At 38.8% G+C, this 22,196-nt stretch overlaps 2 protein-coding genes across 11 annotated transcripts in view; both read left to right on the top strand.

Annotated features, from left to right (window-relative positions):
- Positions 1-22,196, top strand: part of tspan9a (tetraspanin 9a) — a 184,704-nt gene that overhangs the window by 18,076 nt on the left and 144,432 nt on the right. The window lies entirely within an intron of this gene.
- LOC137125865 (uncharacterized) lies at positions 1,049-21,964 on the top strand. Of its 6 annotated transcripts, none has more exons than XM_067502000.1 (23): positions 1,049-1,603; positions 2,608-2,718; positions 3,531-3,672; positions 5,358-5,550; positions 6,083-6,151; positions 6,396-6,467; positions 6,841-6,909; positions 8,594-8,662; positions 8,899-8,970; positions 9,344-9,412; positions 11,648-11,716; positions 11,953-12,024; positions 14,624-14,726; positions 14,945-14,997; positions 15,103-17,176; positions 17,920-17,988; positions 19,060-19,116; positions 19,271-19,312; positions 19,763-19,804; positions 20,072-20,100; positions 20,264-20,305; positions 20,567-20,608; positions 20,984-21,198. In XM_067502000.1, the coding sequence occupies exons 2-23, from the start codon at positions 2,613-2,615 to the stop codon at positions 21,044-21,046; spliced, it is 3,618 nt and encodes a 1,205-aa protein (XP_067358101.1). In that variant the 5' UTR covers positions 1,049-1,603; positions 2,608-2,612; the 3' UTR covers positions 21,047-21,198. The 6 variants fall into 6 exon arrangements, with proteins under 6 accessions (XP_067358101.1, XP_067358097.1, XP_067358099.1 ...); XM_067501996.1 differs by having other exon boundaries at positions 1,051-1,603; positions 20,072-20,113; positions 20,984-21,964; XM_067501999.1 differs by lacking the exon at positions 1,049-1,603 and adding an exon at positions 3,350-3,393 and having other exon boundaries at positions 2,456-2,718; positions 20,072-20,113; positions 20,984-21,964.

The raw sequence follows: 22,196 nt of genomic DNA, 5'->3' as shown, positions 1-22,196 counted from the left end.
TCATTCCACTTGGTTTTTAAGTGCCACCTAATTCTGGCTTTACTCTGTCAAACTGCAAAGCCTGCTAGTTATCTGTTTTCTAACAAAAATCAAGTGATATTGGTTTTTGATATAATGACAGGAAGAGAACAATAATTAAGGAATAAGTCACACCATTTTGTTTCCCTGTATGTGGTATTTCCTAGTTTTCCTAGTCTTGTTATAATAGAACAAACAATAGTTCTTCCTGGAAACATGGTCTGGTGACTAAGCTGCAGATTTTTCAGGGCAGACTTAGTGCTCTGGTATGGGTGTACTTCCTTCCGACTACTTCCAAATTTCAGGGAGGTTGACTACAGGAAACAGCCCCTTTTGTATATACTGTATACACACACACACACACACACACACACACACACACACACACACACACACACACACACACACACACACACACAAAGGCCTTGTGCCTAAGATCTCAAGGACATAACTTACATGACCTCCGGTAAAGTCTGTACTAGTAATTTGTTGTAGTCTTAAATTAGTTTGGATTATAGAGGCTGCAGCTACACATGTAAAACCAGCTTGAATCTTTCAGTAAGTTACTGTTAACAGTAATGGTGAATAATAGTGCTGGCTTTTTTAAACATACTTACTATTGTCACTCAGTGAAATATTCCAGAGAAAGGCATTTCGGTGAACTGATAATTTGCCAAGTACACTTCATATGGTCCCTGAACACCTCAGCGACACACGCACACAATGCACCTGAGCTGCTACTGAAAAGCTGCTTATGTCGTGTAGACACAGTGTTTCTTTTTTAACATAATGTCTTTACACAAAGGCCCATGATGGGTCCACTTATGGCAAGAACAGAAGGATTATTGTATATAATTTTCAGGTGTAGCGAAGCCACTGTTATTATGGGGGAGACTCTCTCAACGTCTGGGAGAGGTGGGATGTTAAAGTGTAACAGTGCCTCTGCATTGCTAATCTTTTAGCGTGTGTGTGTGTGTGTGTGTGTGTGTGTGTGTGTGTGTGTGTGTGTGTGTGTGTGTGTGTGTGTGTGTGTGTGTGTGTGTGTGTGTGTGTGTGTGCGTTGGTGCACGTAACTATGAGTACAATTTACCTGTTTACATACCGACATTATGAAGGCAGTTTGTGTGTGACCGTACCTATTAGGACAGGGCTGCTGTCCTAACAAGTCGAGCAGTGCAGAAATGTTTATAAGTATGATATGAGTCATTTCCCGCTTTTTCTCCAAATGTCCTAATAGTGCCATTCACCGGATGTTTTCGTGTGTGTCAGTGTGTGCTCGTTGTGTATCATGCGGCTCCTATCGGTGAGTCGATGCTATTGCCGCTCTTTACACATTTTTGGCGTATTATACACAAAATTGGCGCCACTCATTGGTGGACAATCCTGCTCAGCGATTGGCTGCATTAGATGTCATCAATGTCAGAGAGCTCGAATCGGCTGCTGTGATTGGTCCGAGACCGACGACGATGGGCATGCGCAATGAGCCGTATTGAGGGACTTTCAACAGGTAAAGGGAGTGATCGATTTACGTACATGCGCTTTATTTTACGTGGAGGTGAAGTACATCGTTAAACTCGTGTTGAAGGTAAGTTTATTTGAAATATACTTTCTTTAGCTCATTTTGTTTACAGTCGGACACTTTTTAAGCTAGTTGGCTGTTAATCAGCAACAGCACTTCAGGTTAAGACTAATGAGAGAAAGTTAAGCAATTAAAGGGCTTCGTTCGGAAGTGGCTGCATGTGCGCTTCGACTATTTTGGGAGTAGAGCTGCGTTCCTAAAACCACCGTTCTGGAAGCAGTCGGCTACTTTTTAAGTTTGAATGTTTTATTACGTTTTACTCGGTGCACGGTTTAACTTTGCGTAACCAACACACGTTGAATATTAGGAGTAACGACGAAGCTCCGTTCGTTTGGTAAAATGCGACTGCGTCTGAAAAAAAAATTCAGCGAGGCACGTTTCTCACATTTTTGGTGTATGGGCATTCTATAGTAATCCTCAGTGGTCTCTAAATCAATCAGATATGTCCCTAAACTATAACACGTGTATACGCACAGGTACTGTATCTTTCTGAAAGTGGCCTTTAAATTCGGTTCCAGCTGTAGGCTTACCGCACGGAACTCAAAGAAAAACATTAAGCACGACCGAGTTGCTATTACAGACGATGAATTCGACTTATCAATAATGTATCTAAAGTTTCTTTGAAGGCCAGTATTTGAGAATCTGCCAAATATGTAGACTTAGAGGGAAAAAAAAAAGTAATTCAGGTGCACTCTAGCAGTACATCACCTGTCCCTACAACTTACTCAAAGCCAACTCATGTTATATACTATGAAGGTGAACTTTGGACAGGAGCAACAAAAGTTAAGGTATATGCTGCACATGCACATTTGCAGAGTGTGTGTGTGTATATATATATATATATATATCAAAGCTTAATCATAAGTAGGCATTTCCCTGCGGTAGTTTCTTTGGATTTAGTGAAAATATGCTGTGTGCATACTGAGATGTGATTGCCAGGATGAAATTACCTATATTCGTATATGAGATTTTAGTCATTTAACCGTTATGTTCTCTGGAAATCTTTTTAGTCAACATGGAGAGAAGGAAGAGAAAGAAGCCCGAACAGGATGCAATAGAACACATTCTGTCAGGCAAAGACAAAGCTTTCATTGAGCAACGAAATATAAATGCATTTAAAGGTAAGTTGTGCATCACATTTACAAATCTTCCCACATGTCATTAAAATATAGAAACTTAAATAAATATGGGATTAGAAATGCAAGGAGATGTAACAAAATAATGTTAATGAACAAAATTAAGCAAACTACTCAATTTTAATGTACAGGTTACAGAGAATAATGTAACAGGAATCATACAGTGTAACATAGTGGTGAATATCTATGCTCTGTTGGGTTGAGATCCGGTGACTAACTTGGCCATTGAAGAATATTTAATTTCTTTGCCTTCAAAAAGCCTTGACTTGCTTTCAAAATATGTGGATCATTATCAATCTGCACTGTGAACAGTTTTCGAAGCATTTGGGTGAATGTGTTCAAATACCTCTGAATCCCTGAAATTGGAAGTTCTCTTCTTCAAATGGCTATAATTCCTAAATGGTAGATGCCAGAATTTTGGGAAAAGTCTAAATAAGCTAAAAGTGTCCAAGTCACTTTGTCCATATGCTTCTGGGCCTAACGGTAATTTTTCAGCATGAAAAATATAATATATTCCACTCTACAGCAAATGTTGAAGTGCTGAAACCATTGCACTGATTCACTACTTCTGTACACAATACACTAATGATCCTTCCTTCTACTGCAACAACCGTAGGGCTACTACAAATTCAGTTGCATGTATGGTATTAATGCACCATGGTTAGTAGACCTCATTACATTCAAGATTTTTACAAGATTGTTATCTTTGAAAGAATAAGTAAGGAGTGGATTAATTAATTAAAGAAACATTTGGACTTGGACATGTTTGTATTTACTTTATTCCTGCCCTTTTTTAGGGAGAGGTGTGTTTGCAGTGGAACATATTGAAGCATCAACCTTTGTTGTGGAATACCGTGGCTTTCTTTGTAGAAGTAAAGATGTTAATGACACCCAAGGGAAGTACTTGTTCGACTTCAAGTGGAATGGAACGTCTTATTGGTAAATTTGCTACTTTTTGAGAAGAATTTGAGCAAAGAAGTTGAGTTTTACATGTTATTCTGATAACACATGAAGTAGCAATGACATTTTCCATATAAACTTTACGTGCCTAATAAAATGAAGATAAAGATGATAAATAAAATGAGAAATATGATATATAGTATAACCCAAATTCCAAAACATATGTTTAAAGGTAAATTAAATCAACATGTCAAATGTTGAAACTGGGACATTCTACCATTTAATGGAAAATATTAGTTAAAATTTGGCTTCAAAACATCTAAAAAGATAGAGGGTGATGTTTTCCATTATTTAGCATCCCATCCTCTTTTAACTACTGTCTCCGAAATGAGGAGACCATTTGCTGGAGTTTTAGGAGAGGAATGTTGACCTATTTTTGTCTTCTGCATGATTCTTGCTGCTAAAAAGTCCTGGGCCTTTGTTGCTGGATTTTTTTGTTTGATGATGCACCAAATGTTTTCTTTTAGTGAAAGGTCTGGACTGCAGGCAGGCCAGTTCAGCACCCACATATTTTTTCCCGTGAAGCCATGCTGTTGGGATGGATGCATGATGTGGTTTAGCATTTTCTTGGTGAAATATGCAAGGCCTTCCCTGAAAGAGGCATTGTTTGGATGGGATAAATGTTGCTCTAAAACCTCTGTACTTTTCAGTATGGATGGTGTCTTTCCAGATGTATAAGCTGCCCATGCTATAGGCACTAATGCACGCCCAAACCAACAGAGATGCAGGCTTTTGAACAGTTTTAACCGCTGATAACAAGGTGGATGCTCCCTCTCCTCTTTAGTCCGCAGAACAGGGCATCTTTGGTTTCCTAATCCAATTTCAAATTTGGATTCATCTGACAAAGCAGGTTTCCATTTTGCCTCAGACCATTTTAAATGAGCTTTGGCCCAGAGAACATGGCTGTGGTTTTTGGATTGTGTTCCCCTACAGCCTCTTCTTTGCATGATACAGCTTCAACTTGCATATGTGGATTACACGGCGAACCATGTTCACAGACAGTAATTTATGTAAGTTGTCATGAGCCCCTGCAGTGAAGTCCAGCTCAGAATCATGCTTATTTTTTTTTTATGCAGTGCCGGCTGAGGGGCCGAAGATCACATAGATACAGTTTTGACCTCCGGCCTTGTCCCTTGCTCACAGTGATTGGTGAACCTCTACCCATCCCTACATTTTAGCAGCTCTGCCTCTGAAATTTTCCTTTTAATCACAGTCATGCTGCTGACATGTTGCAAATTAACTAGATTAGTTGTCAAATGCTCCTGCATTTGTTTTTCATTTGCAGCAATTACTTTTCCAGCCTTTTATTGCCCCTCTTCCAAATTTGAGATATGTTGTTGTTCAAAATGAGCCAGTAATTTCCACGAAAGGATAAAATGTCTCAGTTTTGAAATCTGACATTTTGTTTAGATTTTGTTGTGCATAAAGTATGGGTTTATTAAATTTGCAAATCATTGTTTCTGCTTTAATTTATCTTTCACACATTCTCAATTTCTCAACAATTTTTTTTGGAATTGGGGTTGTAATGGTTAGTAAAGAGAGAGTTTGACTCAGTAGCTCAAAATGCAAAATTTTGCATACCCACAAAGTTGCTAACAAGCTCATCTTTGTTTAAACCCACAAAAATGTTTGTACTGTAAATTTATTGCTTATATGTTTTGCAGCATGGATGCTTCAAAAGAGGATGGAACGCTAGGACGATTAGTAAACGACGAGCACAGAAATCCCAACTGCAGAGTGAAGACAATTGTTGTGGAAGGAAAGCCACATCTTTGCCTGTTTAGTGTTAGACAAATTTTACCAAATGAGGAGATAACCTACAACTACGGGGATTCTCCATGGCCTTGGCGCTCAATGGTATGTATTTGTTCTTTTAAAACAATGTTTTTGTTGACTAAAACAGAAGCTAAATTGTATTGTGATGTACATTTATTTTTTAAACGTTTGGCAATGCAAATAATTTATCATGCTATAAAAATATTTGTGTGTGCAATGTCCTACAGCTCAGGGAAGGAGAAAGTGAGTAAGGACATTTTTCTTGACACTGAATTGGGGTTTTGTGTTGAAATGTCAAAGATCTTCCAAGTTTTTATACCAGGACTGTTGTCTTCACGAGGGTGTTGTGGTGTCTGAATGCCATGACAACAGAAACTGGTGGAGGGATTAGAGTCCATGATAACGAAATGTATTTAGTCACAGGATCCTTTTGTAAGGGCGAGAGGTAAAACCCTTAATAGATAATGTCAGAATGTGTTTGAAAATCTTGATTACACATCGAGTGGGGGATGGGCATGACGTGAAGCTTAAATGCAAGGACATTTTGCCACTGGGAGGACCATCGAATGTTCACACCATTAATGCAGATTTCAATTCGTCTGTCCTATTTCAGATGCCTTGTGATGAAAATTCCAAGCCCGATACCAAGCAGCCAGATTCAGCTTTGGCTGAAAATCAAACTGTAAGTTACATTAATTAGTGCATGAGATGTGTAATGGTTGACTGTATGTGGGGAAATTTGGAAAAACCTGCTTTTATTCATGCTTTTCATGGCATGATGATTCATGTCTGCTGTGCACACGTTAGTAGTGAAAGTCGCAGAAGATGCTGAATCATCAATAGTTCTTGGATAGACTACATATTGTTGCGGTTTCTATTTAGGAGATATCATGCCTCAAAGTGTTGCCTCTTTCACACATTTACAGGACTTGTGTGATGAGACTTTAGTGGTTGTGCCAGAATGCAGTGCAGCTTCCTCCTCGTCAGATAAAGACAAGGTAAGTGAGAAAGTATTCTTTGTGGACACTGAATTGGGGTTTTGTGTTGATACGTCAAAGATCATCCTAGTTTCTGTACCAAGACTGTTGTCTTCACGAGGGTGTTGTGGTGTCTGAATGCCATAACAACAGAAACTGGTGGAGGGATTAGAGTCCACGATAACGAAATGTATTTAGTCACAGGATCCTTTTGTAAGGGCGAGAGGTAAAACCCTTAATAGATAATGTCAGAATGTGTTTGAAAATCTTGATTACACATCGAGTGGGGGATGGGCATGACGTGAAGCTTAAATACAAGGACATTTTGCCACTGGGAGGACCATCGAATGTTCACACCATTAATGCAGATTTCAATTCATCTGTCCTATTTCAGATGCCTTGTGATGAAAATTCCAAGCCCGATACCAAGCAGCCAGATTCAGCTTTGGCTGAAAATCAAACTGTAAGTTACATTAATTAGTGCAAGAGATGTGTAATGGTTTACTTCTTCTTTTCCTTTGGGCTGTTCCCTTTCAGGGGTCTCCGCAGTGAATCATGTGTCTCCATCTAACCCTGTCCTCTGCATCCTCTTCTCTCACAGCAACTAACTTCATGTCCTCTCTCACTACATCCATAAACCTCCTCTTTGGTCTTCCTCTAGACCTCCTGCCTGGCAACTCTAACTTCAGCATCCTTCTACCAATATATTTACTGTCTCTCCTCTGAACATGTCCAAACCGCCTCAATCTGGCCTCTCTTATTTTATCTTCAACACATCTAACATGAGCTGTCCCTCTGATGTCCTCATTCCTGATCCTGTCCATCCTCGTCCCTCCCAAAGTGAACCTCAACATCTTAAGCTCTGCTTCCTCCAGCTGTTCCTCCGGTCTTTTCTTCAGTGACACTTCTTCTAAGCCGAACAACATCTCTGGTCTCACCACCGTCTTGAACACCTTTCCTTTCATTCTTGCTGATGCTCTTTTATCAATAACACACCTGACACTTTCCTCCACCCGTTCCAACCTGCCTGCACTCGCCTCTTCACCTCTTTTCCACACTCTCCATTGCTCTGAACCGTTGACCCTACTTACTTAAAGTCCTGCACCTTCTTCACCTCTGCTCCCTGTAACCTCACCGTTCCACCTGGCTCCCTCTCATTGGCACAAATGTATTCTGTCTTGCTGCGGCTAAGCTTCATTCCTCTGTTTTCCAGAGCAGACCTCCACCTCTCGAGATTTTCCTCCACCTGCTCCCTGCTCTCACTACAAATCACGTCATCCGCAAACATCTTGTTAAACAAACTAGTCAGAAACTCTACTGCCACCTCTCCTAGACACTTCCATACCTCCACAGGTTTGTCATCAGGACCAACTGCCTTTCCACTCTTCATCCTCATTAACGTCGTCCTCACTTCACTCCAACTAAACTTTGCTACTTCCTCCTCCACACCAGTCACCTCTTCTACTCTTCGTTCTCTTAAATTTTCCTCATTCATCAATTCTTCAAAGTTCTCCTTCCATCTTCCCATAACACTCCTGGCACCTGTCAATACATTTCCATCCTTATCTTTGATCACCCTAACCTGCTGCACATCCTTCCCATCTGTATCTCTCTGTCTGGCCAACCTGTACAAATCCACTTCTCCCTCTTTAGTGTCCAACCTAGCATACAAGTCCTCATATGCTCTTTGTTTGGCATTTGCCACCTCTACCTTCACCTTACGCCGCATCTCCATGTACTCCTGTCTACTTTCTTCAGCCCTCTGTGTCCCACTTCTTCTTAGCTAACCTCTTTCTCTGAATACACTCCTGAACTTCCTTGTTCCACCACCAAGATTTTCCTAGTTTCTGTACCAAGACTGTTGTCTTCACGAGGGTGTTGTGGTGTCTGAATGCCATGACAACAGAAACTGGTGGAGGGATTAGAGTCCATGATAACGAAATGTATTTAGTCACAGGATCCTTTTGTAAGGGCGAGAGGTAAAACCCTTAATAGATAATGTCAGAATGTGTTTGAAAATCTTGATTACACATCGAGTGGGGGATGGGCATGACGTGAATCTTAAATGCAAGGACATTTTGCCACTGGGAGGACCATCGAATGTTCACACCATTAATGCAGATTTCAATTCGTCTGTCCTATTTCAGATGCCTTGTGATGAAAATTCCAAGCCCGATACCAAGCAGCCAGATTCAGCTTTGGATGAAAATCAAACTGTAAGTTATATTAATTAGTGCATGAGATGTGTAATGGTTGACTGTATGTGGGGAAATTTGGAAAAACCTGCTTTTATTCATGCTTTTCATGGCATGATGATTCATGTCTGCTGTTAGTAGTGAAAGTCGCAGAAGATGCTGAATCATCAATAGTTCTTGGATAGACTACATATTGTTGCGGTTTCTATTTAGTAGATATCATGCCTCAAAGTGTTGCCTCTTTCACACATTTACAGGACTTGTGTGATGAGACTTTAGTGGTTGTGCCAGAATGCAGTGCAGCTTCCTCCTCGTCAGATAAAGACAAGGTAAGTGAGAAAGTATTCTTTGTGGACACTGAATTGGGGTTTTGTGTTGAAACGTCAAAGATCATCCTAGTTTCTGTACCAAGACTGTTGTCTTCACGAGGGTGTTGTGGTGTCTGAATGCCATAACAACAGAAACTGGTGGAGGGATTAGAGTCCATGATAACGAAATGTATTTAGTCACAGGATCCTTTTGTAAGGGCGAGAGGTAAAACCCTTAATAGATAATGTCAGAATGTGTTTGAAAATCTTGATTACACATCGAGTGGGGGATGGGCATGACGTGAAGCTTAAATGCAAGGACATTTTGCAACTGGGAGGACCATCGAATGTTCACACCATTAATGCAGATTTCAATTCGTCTGTCCTATTTCAGATGCCTTGTGATGAAAATTCCAAGCCCGATACCAAGCAGCCAGATTCAGCTTTGGCTGAAAATCAAACTGTAAGTTACATTAATTAGTGCAAGAGATGTGTAATGGTTTACTTCTTCTTTTCCTTTGGGCTGTTCCCTTTCAGGGGTCTCAGCAGTGAATCATGTGTCTCCATCTAACCCTGTCCTCTGCATCCTCTTCTCTCACAGCAACTAACTTCATGTCCTCTCTCACTACATCCATAAATCTCCTCTTTGGTCTTCCTCTAGACCTCCTGCCTGGCAACTCCAACCTCAGCATCCTTCTACCAATATATTCAGTTTCTCCTCAGAACATGTCCAAACCACCTCAATCTGGCCTCTCTTATTTTATCTCCAACACATCTAACATGAGCTGTCCCTCTGATGTACTCATTCCTGATCCTGCCCATCCTCGTCCCTCCCAAAGTGAACCTCAACATCTTAAGCTCTGCTTCCTCCAGCTGTTCCTCCTGTCTTTTCTTCAGTGCCACTGTCTCTAAGCCGAACAACATCTCTGGTCTCACCACCGTCTTGAACACCTTTCCTTTCATTCTTGCTGATGCTCTTTTATCAATAACACACCTGACACTTTCCTCCACCTGTTCCAACCTGCCTGCACTCGCCTCTTCACCTCTTTTCCACACTCTCCATTGCTCTGAACTGTTGACCCTAAGTACTTAAAGTCCTGCACCTTCTTCACTTCTGTTCCCTGTAACCTCACCGTTCCACCTGGCTCCCTCTCACTGACACAAATGTATTCTGTCTTGCTGCGGCTAAGCTTCATTCCTCTGTTTTCCAGAGCAGACCTCCACCTCTCTAGATTTTCCTCCACCTGCTCCCTGCTCTCACTACAAATCACGTCATCCGCAAACATCATAGTCCATGGAGATTCTTGTCTAACCTCATCTGTCAGCCTGTCCATCACCAGAGCAAACAAGAAGGGGGTCAGAGCCGATCCTTGATGCAGACCCACCTCCACCTTGAACTCCTCGGTCACACCTACAGCACCTCACCACTGTCTTACAGCTCTCATACATGTCCTGCACCACTCTAACAAACTTCTCTGCCACTCCAGACGTCCTCATACAATACCACAGCTCCTCTCTCTGCACCCTGTCATACGCTTTCTCTAAATCTACAAAGACACAATGCAGCTCCCTATGACCTTCTCTGTACTTCTCCATCAGCATCCTCAAAGCAAATACTGCATCTGTTGTACTCTTTCTAGGCATGAAACCATACTGCTGCTCACAAATGTTCACCTCTGACCTTAGCCTAGCTTCCACTACTCTTCCCACAACTTCATTATTGGCTCATCAGCTTTATTCCTCTGCAGTTGTCACAGCTCTGCACATCTCCCTTGTCTTAAAAACAGTCAGCAGTACACTTCTCCTTCATTCCTCGGGCATCCTCTCACTCTCCAAGATCTTGTTAAACAAACTAGTCAGAAACTCTACTGCCACCTCTCCTAGACACTTCCATACCTCCACAGGTTTGTCATCAGGACCAACTGCCTTTCCACTCTTCATCCTCATTAACGTCGTCCTCACTTCACTCCAACTAAACTTTGCTACTTCCTCCTCCACACCAGTCACCTCTTCTACTCTTCGTTCTCTTAAATTTTCCTCATTCATCAATTCTTCAAAGTTCTCCTTCCATCTTCCCATAACACTCCTGGCACCTGTCAATACATTTCCATCCTTATCTTTGATCACCCTAACCTGCTGCACATCCTTCCCATCTGTATCTCTCTGTCTGGCCAACCTGTACAAATCCACTTCTCCCTCTTTAGTGTCCAACCTAGCATACAAGTCCTCATATGCTCTTTGTTTGGCATTTGCCACCTCTACCTTCACCTTACGCCGCATCTCCATGTACTCCTGTCTACTTTCTTCAGCCCTCTGTGTCCCACTTCTTCTTAGCTAACCTCTTTCTCTGAATACACTCCTGAACTTCCTTGTTCCACCACCAAGATTTTCCTAGTTTCTGTACCAAGACTGTTGTCTTCACGAGGGTGTTGTGGTGTCTGAATGCCATGACAACAGAAACTGGTGGAGGGATTAGAGTCCATGATAACGAAATGTATTTAGTCACAGGATCCTTTTGTAAGGGCGAGAGGTAAAACCCTTAATAGATAATGTCAGAATGTGTTTGAAAATCTTGATTACACATCGAGTGGGGGATGGGCATGACGTGAATCTTAAATGCAAGGACATTTTGCCACTGGGAGGACCATCGAATGTTCACACCATTAATGCAGATTTCAATTCGTCTGTCCTATTTCAGATGCCTTGTGATGAAAATTCCAAGCCCGATACCAAGCAGCCAGATTCAGCTTTGGATGAAAATCAAACTGTAAGTTATATTAATTAGTGCATGAGATGTGTAATGGTTGACTGTATGTGGGGAAATTTGGAAAAACCTGCTTTTATTCATGCTTTTCATGGCATGATGATTCATGTCTGCTGTTAGTAGTGAAAGTCGCAGAAGATGCTGAATCATCAATAGTTCTTGGATAGACTACATATTGTTGCGGTTTCTATTTAGTAGATATCATGCCTCAAAGTGTTGCCTCTTTCACACATTTACAGGACTTGTGTGATGAGACTTTAGTGGTTGTGCCAGAATGCAGTGCAGCTTCCTCCTCGTCAGATAAAGACAAGGTAAGTGAGAAAGTATTCTTTGTGGACACTGAATTGGGGTTTTGTGTTGAAACGTCAAAGATCATCCTAGTTTCTGTACCAAGACTGTTGTCTTCACGAGGGTGTTGTGGTGTCTGAATGCCATAACAACAGAAACTGGTGGAGGGATTAGAGTCCATGATAACGAAATGTATTTAGTCACAGGATCCTTTTGTAAGGGCGAGAGGTAAAACCCTTAATAGATAATGTCAGAATGTGTTTGAAAATCTTGATTACACATCAAGTGGGGGATGGGCATGACGTGAAGCTTAAATGCAAGGACATTTTGCCACTATGACCTTCAAATATTTACACCATTATAAGAGTTGTTTGTTGTATTGAGTTTAAGTGTGGATAGGGCACGGACTTGATATGCACAGTTTAATGATAGCAAATCGCATCACCTTCTATTAGACTGGTCATAAAAATTTCGAAATTTTATCTATTTTTCGCGAGGGAAAAATGTTTTATTTTATTTTTATTATCAATAAGTCCCAATCCAAGACTGAAAGCTCAATATAAACTTTATTTCAGTCAGAGGGAAAAGCATTCCTTTTAACCAATTTTGGAGCATATGCAGAAATATGTTGCTCTTTTTTTGAAAAATGTAGAAACCTACAATTTTATGATAATTAGTTGCATACTTGATGTGATGTAACTATGCTAGTGGCAAATTGTGGAGATCCAGAACTGTTTTTTAAAATATGAGGATTAATGATGGCTATAGTCAGTGATTTTTACATCCTAGTTCTACTATAAGAAAGCAGCAATTTCTTGTCTACGTGGCTCAGAGCTTTGTTCAACCATTATGGCTTTAAGTGAAATAAGATGTGAGTAGGGGTGCATATTTGATGCATACTATAGAGTTTGTCAGCTGGAAAAGTGTTTAGGATTTTGTGTAACACCTTTTATTGCCTACTCATTTCCTTACTGATCAAAAATAGAGAAAAAACAATGAGCTGGTATTATCTGTAGATATGCAGTAATAGACAGCTGAGATCCAGAGGTGCTCCTTGCTAGCAGGCAAGGCAGGCAACTCTTTGGGGGCCCCAGGCCAGTCCGGGCCCCCGAGGTTGACAAAAGTTAAATTATGTACAGCACTGGCTGTGTGCAGAATTTACAATGAAATTACCAGTCACAGACCTTCCAAAGAGCGCCCCAGTTGTGCATGATTCAGTGTAAACAAATGGGTTTAATGAAATAATTAAAACCAGCTAACAAAAATCAAGAGGCATTATCAATTTAAATTTAATAATCATAATAAATAATAATAATAATAAAAATAAAGTGTTAGGTAACAGCTGCCAATATATTTGTAATTGTTGTGAAGAGAGAGTTGAGTAACAGAACTTTGTATCACATTGGTTTTTTTTTGTTTTTTTTTGTTTACTGTGACGTTTAACATTAGTTAACTAAGTTAGCAGAGCAGCCTAATGTGTCCAGCTTTGCTGAAGTCAGATTTAGGATACCAGAATTTACCTTGTTAGCTTAGCTGGTTATAGCTAACTTGGACAATACTTTTTTTTTAGTAAATTGATGGAAGCTGTATCTGAACTAAGCTAACTGTGAAGCTATGAAAGGAAAGAATGGTATGAAATTTAGATGCAAAGAAATATAGACAAGTGTACTATAAATAATACGTTGTATAAATCTAAATTATGCTATGTGTGGTTTTAAAAAGTGGTTTTATGACAAATACATTTTTGCCTAGGGGCCCAAAAAGTCTAGGATTGCCATTGCTGAGACCTGGTTCTTATGAGCTGCAACCTTATCCACACTGGTTTCTGGTTATCTGTACGTTGCATTGAGATCACATAATGTATTCTGTTCAGTAAAAGTGAGTGTTGGACCGAAGGTAAAGTAGTATTTTATTACCTTGATGTGTTTATAGGGCAACATCACCAATTTTCAACTTGCTCTCCATATCTTTAGTTTAGGGTGTAAATGTACAATAACATTACCCAGAGAAGGTTTACGTCATTAGGAGTTGAGATAATATCATCTGGAGGGGCTCTGGAAAAGCAGGTTGATCACGATCACAACCTCCATAGTGTGGACGAGATGACATAATCTGAACTGAAGTTTGAAGTTAAAAACCATAATTGTATATTTACACCCTTAACTAAAGCCATAGGGACCAAGTTGAAAATTGGTATTATAAGTATTAATTCCTATCCACTAACTTTAATACAGTTGTTTTTGCTGCAATGTATAATTGAGTGCACAAGTTTGCATCTGAAATGATCTGAAAAGATTTTTTTCCCCATGAACAGAATATTTAATCCATTCAGCTGGTACAGATGTTCCAATATTATGTTGTTAAAATATACTAGTACTTTTGTCATTTAACAGTAAGGGCTTTGAAATTGACAGAATTCATTACTTTTAAATGAAGGGAGTTTTGTACAAGCTAAATGGGCATTAAATTATATACTTTTGCTTTTGTTTTGTTTGCTTTAGTATTTATTTTGCTTAGTTTTTGTCTTCTAGTGATGTCAACATTAGGGATGCAAACTTTTACGCTCAATTGAAAAATATGAAATATTGAGTAAAAACAAAAATTATATTTTTCCATGTGCAGTGCCGCCATGTCGTTTACAGTGCTGTTATCTCCAGCTTGGATTCTTGTGGAGATTGCAGAGGACCTTTGGCTAGCATAAAATGGCTTGGGTTAAAATGCAAATGTGAGTATACTGTACTGGATGTGCTTGTACTTTTCATTAATGTAGGTGTTTTATTGGTTTGTGACCCTCTTCCAAAAAAAGATGTTTTTAATTATTTTTATTTTTTTTTCTTTTCAAGTCATTATTTCTTAAACATGTTTAATACCTTCAGCAGTTTTCTTAAGTGTGTGGTGTTTTAGTGTACTGAGCTGATGACAAAAATAAATTCTTATTTTCAGTATGTTCAAGGTCATGGCACAAAAGCTGCTTTATAAAGAGACAAGAGTTACTGGTATGTTTAATTTTTTTTACGCACTTTTGAGGGTTGTTGTGTGAAGGTATTGTACTGTAAACACTGTACAGTATTTCTGATTGTGCAAAACATTTTTTTTTTAAGCTGGACGAAAGAAACGACTCTGAAGAGTCAGAACCTCATATTGAAGAATCCTCAGATGAACAGTACATGCCGGACTCTACTCAAAGTAGCGATGACGGTAGCGATTATAGCCTTAACATCAGTCCTCACAAATCACCACGCAAGATAACACCAGTTGTTTCAGGGACTTCTAAGAAAACAAAGAACAGTTTGTCACAATCCACTTACTGTTCTTTTAATGAACAGGACATGCTTAGTGACAAAACAAGCTCAGGTCAACCTCTCCTATGTGACTCTGCACCCTTTGAGAATGACACCACCAAGAACAAAAATGAGATGCTTCACAGTTCTCAAAAAATACAAACAGAGATTTCTGATGAAAGAGGGACAAGTGAAATTGTGCCAAAACCCAAAGACGCCTCTTCCACCCAGAAAAACTATTGCTATGTGTGCAAAAAACCCCAGTCTAAAATTTCTCGTCATCTTAAAAACCATGAAGGGACTGAGCCAGATATTGCAGCTGCATTCTTGCTCCCTAAACACTCCCAGGAGAGAAAAAGGTTGTTAGAGAAGCTTCGAAACAAAGGTAACTATCAGCATAACCAAGAGGTTATGGACAATCGGAGTGGACCACTAAAACTCAAACGACGACCAAGAAAATTTGACATTGAGATTAGCACCAAAGCGTATGTGCATTGTGCATATTGTAAAGGAATGTTTATTCGCAAAGAGTTGTGGCGTCACACAAAAAGATGCCCTTCAAAGACTGCATCAGACTCTGAAGCAACTGGTAAGGCCAAAGTCTTGGTTATGGCTGATATTGCTGAGACAACATTCTCCCAAACCCTGTCTCCTGGATTGTGGAAGATCTTAGCAAACATGAAGGAAGATGATATTTCATCTTCAGTTCGAAATGACTTCCTCATACTGCAAATGGGTCAATGTCTTTACAACAAGCACGGAAGTGATCCAACAAAAGCTGAGTACATCAGACAGAAGCTTCGCGAAGTAGGCAGACTTTTGCTAACCTTGAGAAGAAAATTCTCCATTTATAATTTGGAAGAAGCATTGAAGCCAAACTTGTTTTTTAAAGTCATTGAGGCTGTGAAAGATGTCGCTGGTTATGATGAAGAGAGCCACACATACAAGACACCAAGTCTTGCACTGAAATTAGGACATTCACTTCATAAGATTGGTGACATTATTCTCAGCAGGGCCATTGCAGCAGAGGATGATGGCATGATAAAAGCAGCAGAGCGATTCAAAAGGCTGTGCTCAAGTGAATGGACACAACTTGTTTCCCATTCTGCTCTTTCTACCTTGAGCAAATCTAAGTTCAACAAACCATCCACCATACCATTCACAAAAGATGTGCAGCTTCTAAACAAATGCCTGGAGAAAAAATTGCATGATGCTTTTGAAAGCCTGAAAATTTCGGAGTCTTCCCAAATATATGCCGATCTTGCTAAAGTTACACTGACACAAATAATAGTCTTCAACAGACGTCGTGCAGGAGAGGTCTCAAAAATGACCCTTGAGTGTTTCAAGAAAAGAGACCAGACTGAGCTCCATCCCGACATAGCCGTTGGCCTGTCACCATTTGAGCAAAAAATGTCCAAGCTTTACAGCAGAGTGGAAATCATGGGCAAGAGAGGGAGAAAAGTTGCTGTTTTGTTAAACTGTGAACACCTCAACTCATTAACTCTACTGGTGGACAAGAGAGATGCATGTGGAGTTGATAAGGACAACCCCTTTCTATTTGCCAGGCCAAAATGTGGACCCACTAGCTATTACAGGGGGCAAGACTGCATCAGGGTTTTTGCAAGTCAGTGTGGTGCACAGAACCCTGAATATCTCAGGTCTACACATCTCCGGAAACATGTTGCAACTTTGTCCCAGATTCTGAACCTAAAAGATAATGAACTGGATCAACTCGCAAACTTCTTGGGCCACGACATACGGGTCCACAGAAGCTATTATCGGTTGCCAGAAGCAACAATAGAGATTGCAAAAATCTCAAAGCTGTTAATGGCTATGGAGAAAGGAACTCTTGCAAGATTCCAAGGAAAAGGTCTGGATGACATAGATTTTGAAGGTATGTGTACTAGTTTATAAATAAACTGATAATGGCACTTCATAAAGTATTTTGCATGAACAATATAAATCCAACAATATTTGAGCAGTGAAAGTAGTGTAAAGATAAGATAAGTGATAAAGGGTCATTTGGCCACATTTGCAATAATAAAAACAGCTTTTAGACACCCATTTAGGGCCTGAATGAATCATAGTATGCTGAACAGCAAATTTACAGATGTGGCAAAATTATTGGTACCCTTTCAATAAAAGAGAACAACCCACAATGGCCACTGAGATAATTTGGAACTGAAAAAAGTGTATCAGAATTTACTGAAAATTAACTAATGAAAATCAGACATTGTTTAGAATTGTGGTCTAAATAGCCAACTATTGAAACTAGCCTGGACAAAAATGATAGTACCCTTAACTTAATTTCTCCAGATGTGTCAGGTGTGAAGGGTGCCTTTTCTCAGACTGCATGTTTTAGCTTTCCGCAGGTGTTCAATCAGATATAGATCAGGGATTGTAGAAGGCCACTTCACAATACTCCAATGTCCTTATCCATTCTTTGGTGTTTTAGCTGCATGTTATGTGTCTGCATATCTGTACACTCAGAGTATATTTATGAAAAAAAATTGTAAAAAGGATGGCTACTTAAACACACTTCAATTAATGGTAGATAAGAGATTGAATCTATTTTGTGTTTGGTATTCATTGCACATATATATGTCCAATATTTTATTTTTATTTTTTTATATATAGCTGAATTGGATTTAGAACTTGACAACATAAGTGAAGATGAAGAGTCAGATTCTGCCGTTGAACAAAGGGGTATGTATTCAATGTTGTTGTTGTTGCACAGCTACATCTTAACACATTGTTAACATCTAATGTTTAGTTAAAATGTAAATCATTCGACACAGCGTGTAATATATCAAAAGTAACCCTTCCCATTTGGGGGTTATCACTAAGCTTTTTGATTAAGTCTCTACATATCAGGAAGTTGAGTAAGGGCAACTAGACTTTTCCTTGTTAGGTCAAAACATTTCATTTTGTACATTCATCAGTGTGAAAGACTGACTAAAGCTACTTTGCATGAGAAGTGAAACGTTTTGATTGAACAAAGTCCAGTTGCCATGACTCAATTTCCAGATAACTTCATCTGCATGACTGAGAATCTTCACTGATGTAAATCTTCTCACACCTGGATTTAAACGCTTTTGTGCTCGATCCTGTGAAGCTCCATCAGATTGGATGGAAAGTGTTTTCATTTTTATTGCATTGGTTTCATCAGATAGTGCTTTGGTTTTTGCCCAAAGTCTTTTTTTTTTCTTATTTAATTTTGCTGCATCAGGCCACAGACTCATTGTTCTCATGTTTCCAGAGGCTTTTAAATGCTGATTGGCTGACTCCAAGGTCACGGTCATTGTTGGATTAGTCAGTTTAGTTAGACAGACAGCTTTAGAAAAAGTCCTGGTAGTTTCAGACATCTTACTATTTGCAATTACTGAACTGCTATGCTCCTGGGAACATTCAATGCTTTAGAAATTGTTTTGTACCCTTGTGTCCTGATAGTTTCACAACAAAATACTATAGTTGAGTTTCTTGGACTTTATGGTTTGGTTTTTGTCCTGATATGCACTGTGAAATGTGGGACCTTTTTATATGTACATTTTCTATCTGTCTTAACTATGGCCAGTCAGTTAAATTTCCTACAGGTTTTTAAGAAAACCTTTGCTGAAATACCTTTATTTGTTTTTTTTTAGTCAATTTGCTGGGGGTTATTTTTGTTTTTTTTATTCTAATTCAACTTTAATGTTGTCATGTTCATGTTACTGGCTTGTGAAAGATGGTATTTTGCTTTCTATGAAAATATTTACTTTTAATTTTATTTCTCCATAGAACAACAGACAACTTCTAAGACAACTATGCCCCATGATAAGACCGTGAGGTCTACAGGTCTGTGTCCTATGTTACTCTTGGCATGAAATAATCTTTCTTCTTGAGATTTCATAAGGTCAAACTATTTGGATTGAGTTAAAATGGATTTTGTTTTAATTCTTGCATATGAGTCTACACATAGTTTGATTTGGTTTTTTTTCTCTCTCTATAGGACAAAAAACAATACCCCATGATGAGACCGTTAGCATCAGAGGTGTGTGTTTGATGAGGTGTAAGACCATGCAATAACACAATATTTTTTTGTGTGTATTAAAGTGATCATTTTGGACCTCGTGTTCGTAATTTTATGCACTCTCCCTTATGTATATACATAGGGTGCCTCAATTAATGCTGTCTTGCCAAAGATCACTAACAAATGCTGACATCATGTCTTCGTGACATCTCTGTCATAACTAAGTTACCAATAGTTAAGATTATATGTATTTACATATGTATCTTTAACTGATTTTTCACATTGCCACACCATTTGGATTTTAGTTTTCTTTTTCTGTCAGGAAAAATAGAGAAGCACCAGGTTGTTGCTGAGAGCTAAGACAGTCCAGCTTTTGTTTGTTTTAAACAAATATTTAACTATACTGTATTAATGTTCTTGTTACTCTTGTTTTAATTTTTAAATCATTGTTTTATTTATTGTTTTCTATAGAACAAAGAACAGCGCCACTTGATGAGACCGTGAGCTCCACAGGTGTGTATGACAAACTTTCTCCTACATACTTTGTTAGGATTTCTCATGGTTAAATTGTGTATATGTTTGTTTTAAAAAATTTTTAAATCAAGACTGTCTGATTTTAATCAGACAGTTATTTTTAAAAACATTGTAAAAGCCATTTTTGCAGTTATTACAGCTTTGAATCTTTTTTGGCTTGGTCACTTCACACTTCTCACAACTAGATTAAATGGGACACCATCAAGGGGCTTATTTTTATTCATATAATTTATATTTTTTCCATAGGAAAAACAACAATGCCTCCTGATACCACGGTCAGTGCCAAAGGTATGTGTGCCTGTGTATAATATGTGTATGTTAAAAACAATCTTCAGTGGCAGTTTATGGCAGATTATGTAAACATATCTAAGATTTCACATGGTCAAACTTTGGATTCTAGACTTCAAATTGATTTTAAGTATGTCTTTTATCCTTCAGGAAAAAGAACGAAACCCCATAATGATGTTGAGAGCTCTGCAGGTATTTAAGAAATTGACAGATATGTTATTCAGTTTTTAAAGGGACTTTATCCAGTAAGGTGTCAATTCAGATTTAAGATTCAAAAACAGATAAATGATAGGATACATTTTAAGAATTTATTTCTTGTCAGTAATCCATTGTAAATGTTATTCAAGGCATGGGATAAAATTTCTCATATGCTATCTGTTAAGACATACCACGGCCAAACTTTTTCAGTTGTAGAGTTGAAATTAGATTTTAACTGTTCTTTTTCCCTCTCAGGAAAAAGAAAAAAGCTCAAGGATGATGCAAAGAGCTCTGGAGGTAAGTAGATAAACATTTTTTTTAAAAACATTATTCAATATTAATGTAGTCATGTTCATGCAGGTCCGTAACATTTTTAAAATGGTCTTAAATCATTTTTGTGAAATCCTAATTGTCAAACATTTAAAATTGCCTTATTGTGGTTTTAGTATCATGTTTATTTCATGCATTTTTCCCCAACATTTAAATTTTACAAGTCATCAATCACTATTTAAGGAAGAAATTCGACACTTTTGCTTTATGAAAAGACCACTTGCAACTAATTCAAGCCAAATTTTTACTACATTTGGAATATAAAAACTCAGTTTTAGCAAGCTAGTTAAGAAATTATTATATTGGTCATTTTATGTGCCAAAGTTAAGTGTTGTTTTTCAGAGACCCCCGGAAGGAGAGTTGTCAAGAGACCATGGAGCTCAGCAGAAGTCAGTGCCGTCATGAAGCATTTCAAAACGCACATTTCGAAAGGACATCTTGCAACCAAAGCTGAGTGTGAACAGTGCAGGCTTGCTGAGGACCCAGTATTAAGGGAAAGAACTGTACAAAATATCAGAGATTTTGTTAGGAACCGAGGTTTGACATTCAAAAAAATGCCTTGAAAGTTTATTGTAAGGATTGGTGGCCTTTTGTTTAGTTTAAAATGGAGGTTCTCAAGTCTTGTTCATCTGAGTACAAGTTTCCTGAAAAGGCAATGGCCTTTGTTAAAATAAAGCATACCAGAAAATGAACATTGTTTAGCTGGTCCTTTCTTATTGGTTGGTAAGACTTAATCGCTATAGAGTCACTCATCCAGAATTTAAATGACTATAGAGCTCCATGGAATAAATTTGCTTCTGATTATTGGTATCTTTCAAGGACGGTACATGTTCAACTATAAGAAAAGGACAAAACAAAATTTCAAGTTGCAAGTCTGCTTCCCTTGAGGTTCATGTTGGGTTTCAAGGGTCTACCTGAAGTTTTTATTCTTTAAAGGTAATGAGTGTTATGGTATGTATACAGTGTGTCCAGTTATGCCAGGTTTGTTCTCATAACTACGGATTGGTTCTAATTCTTTGTCTGTGTGTGTGTGTGTGTGTATGTATATTGTCCAGACAATTTAGGTTTGTCCTCATAACTAGGGATGTGTTCAGAGTTTTTTAGGTGTATGAGCAGTGTCCATTTAAAGCATGTATGCCCTTATAACTAGGGGCTAGTTCTAATTCTTTGTGCGTGTGTATAGTGTTCAGGTAATGCAGGTTTGTCCTCATAGCTAGGGATGTGTTCTGATTCTGTATGTGTATGTGTAGCTGTATAGGAAATGTCTATTTAAAGCACATATGTCCTTATAATCAAGGGTTCGTTCTGATTCTGTGTGTGTGTGTAAAAGTTGTGTCAAGTTAAGTCAGGTTTGTCCTCTTAACCCCTGATTAATTCCGGAAACTCCCCCTTCCCGCCCACTTCCCTCCCCCGTCCTCACACTCCAGTACAGAATCAGGTTTTTATATCTTATAAATGGTTAGTCAGAATTGAATCTTGAGTAGACAGCTTTGCTCCTAAAGTTAAGATGAGCAATCAGATGTTAAGTTTGTGTCTCTAAAACAAAGGGAAAGGT

Source organism: Channa argus, chromosome 4 (assembly GCF_033026475.1).
Source record: "Channa argus isolate prfri chromosome 4, Channa argus male v1.0, whole genome shotgun sequence".
Taxonomy (NCBI): domain Eukaryota; kingdom Metazoa; phylum Chordata; class Actinopteri; order Anabantiformes; family Channidae; genus Channa; species Channa argus.
The sequence above is the reverse complement of the archived record's forward strand: the minus strand, read 5'-3'. Positions and strand labels throughout refer to the sequence as shown.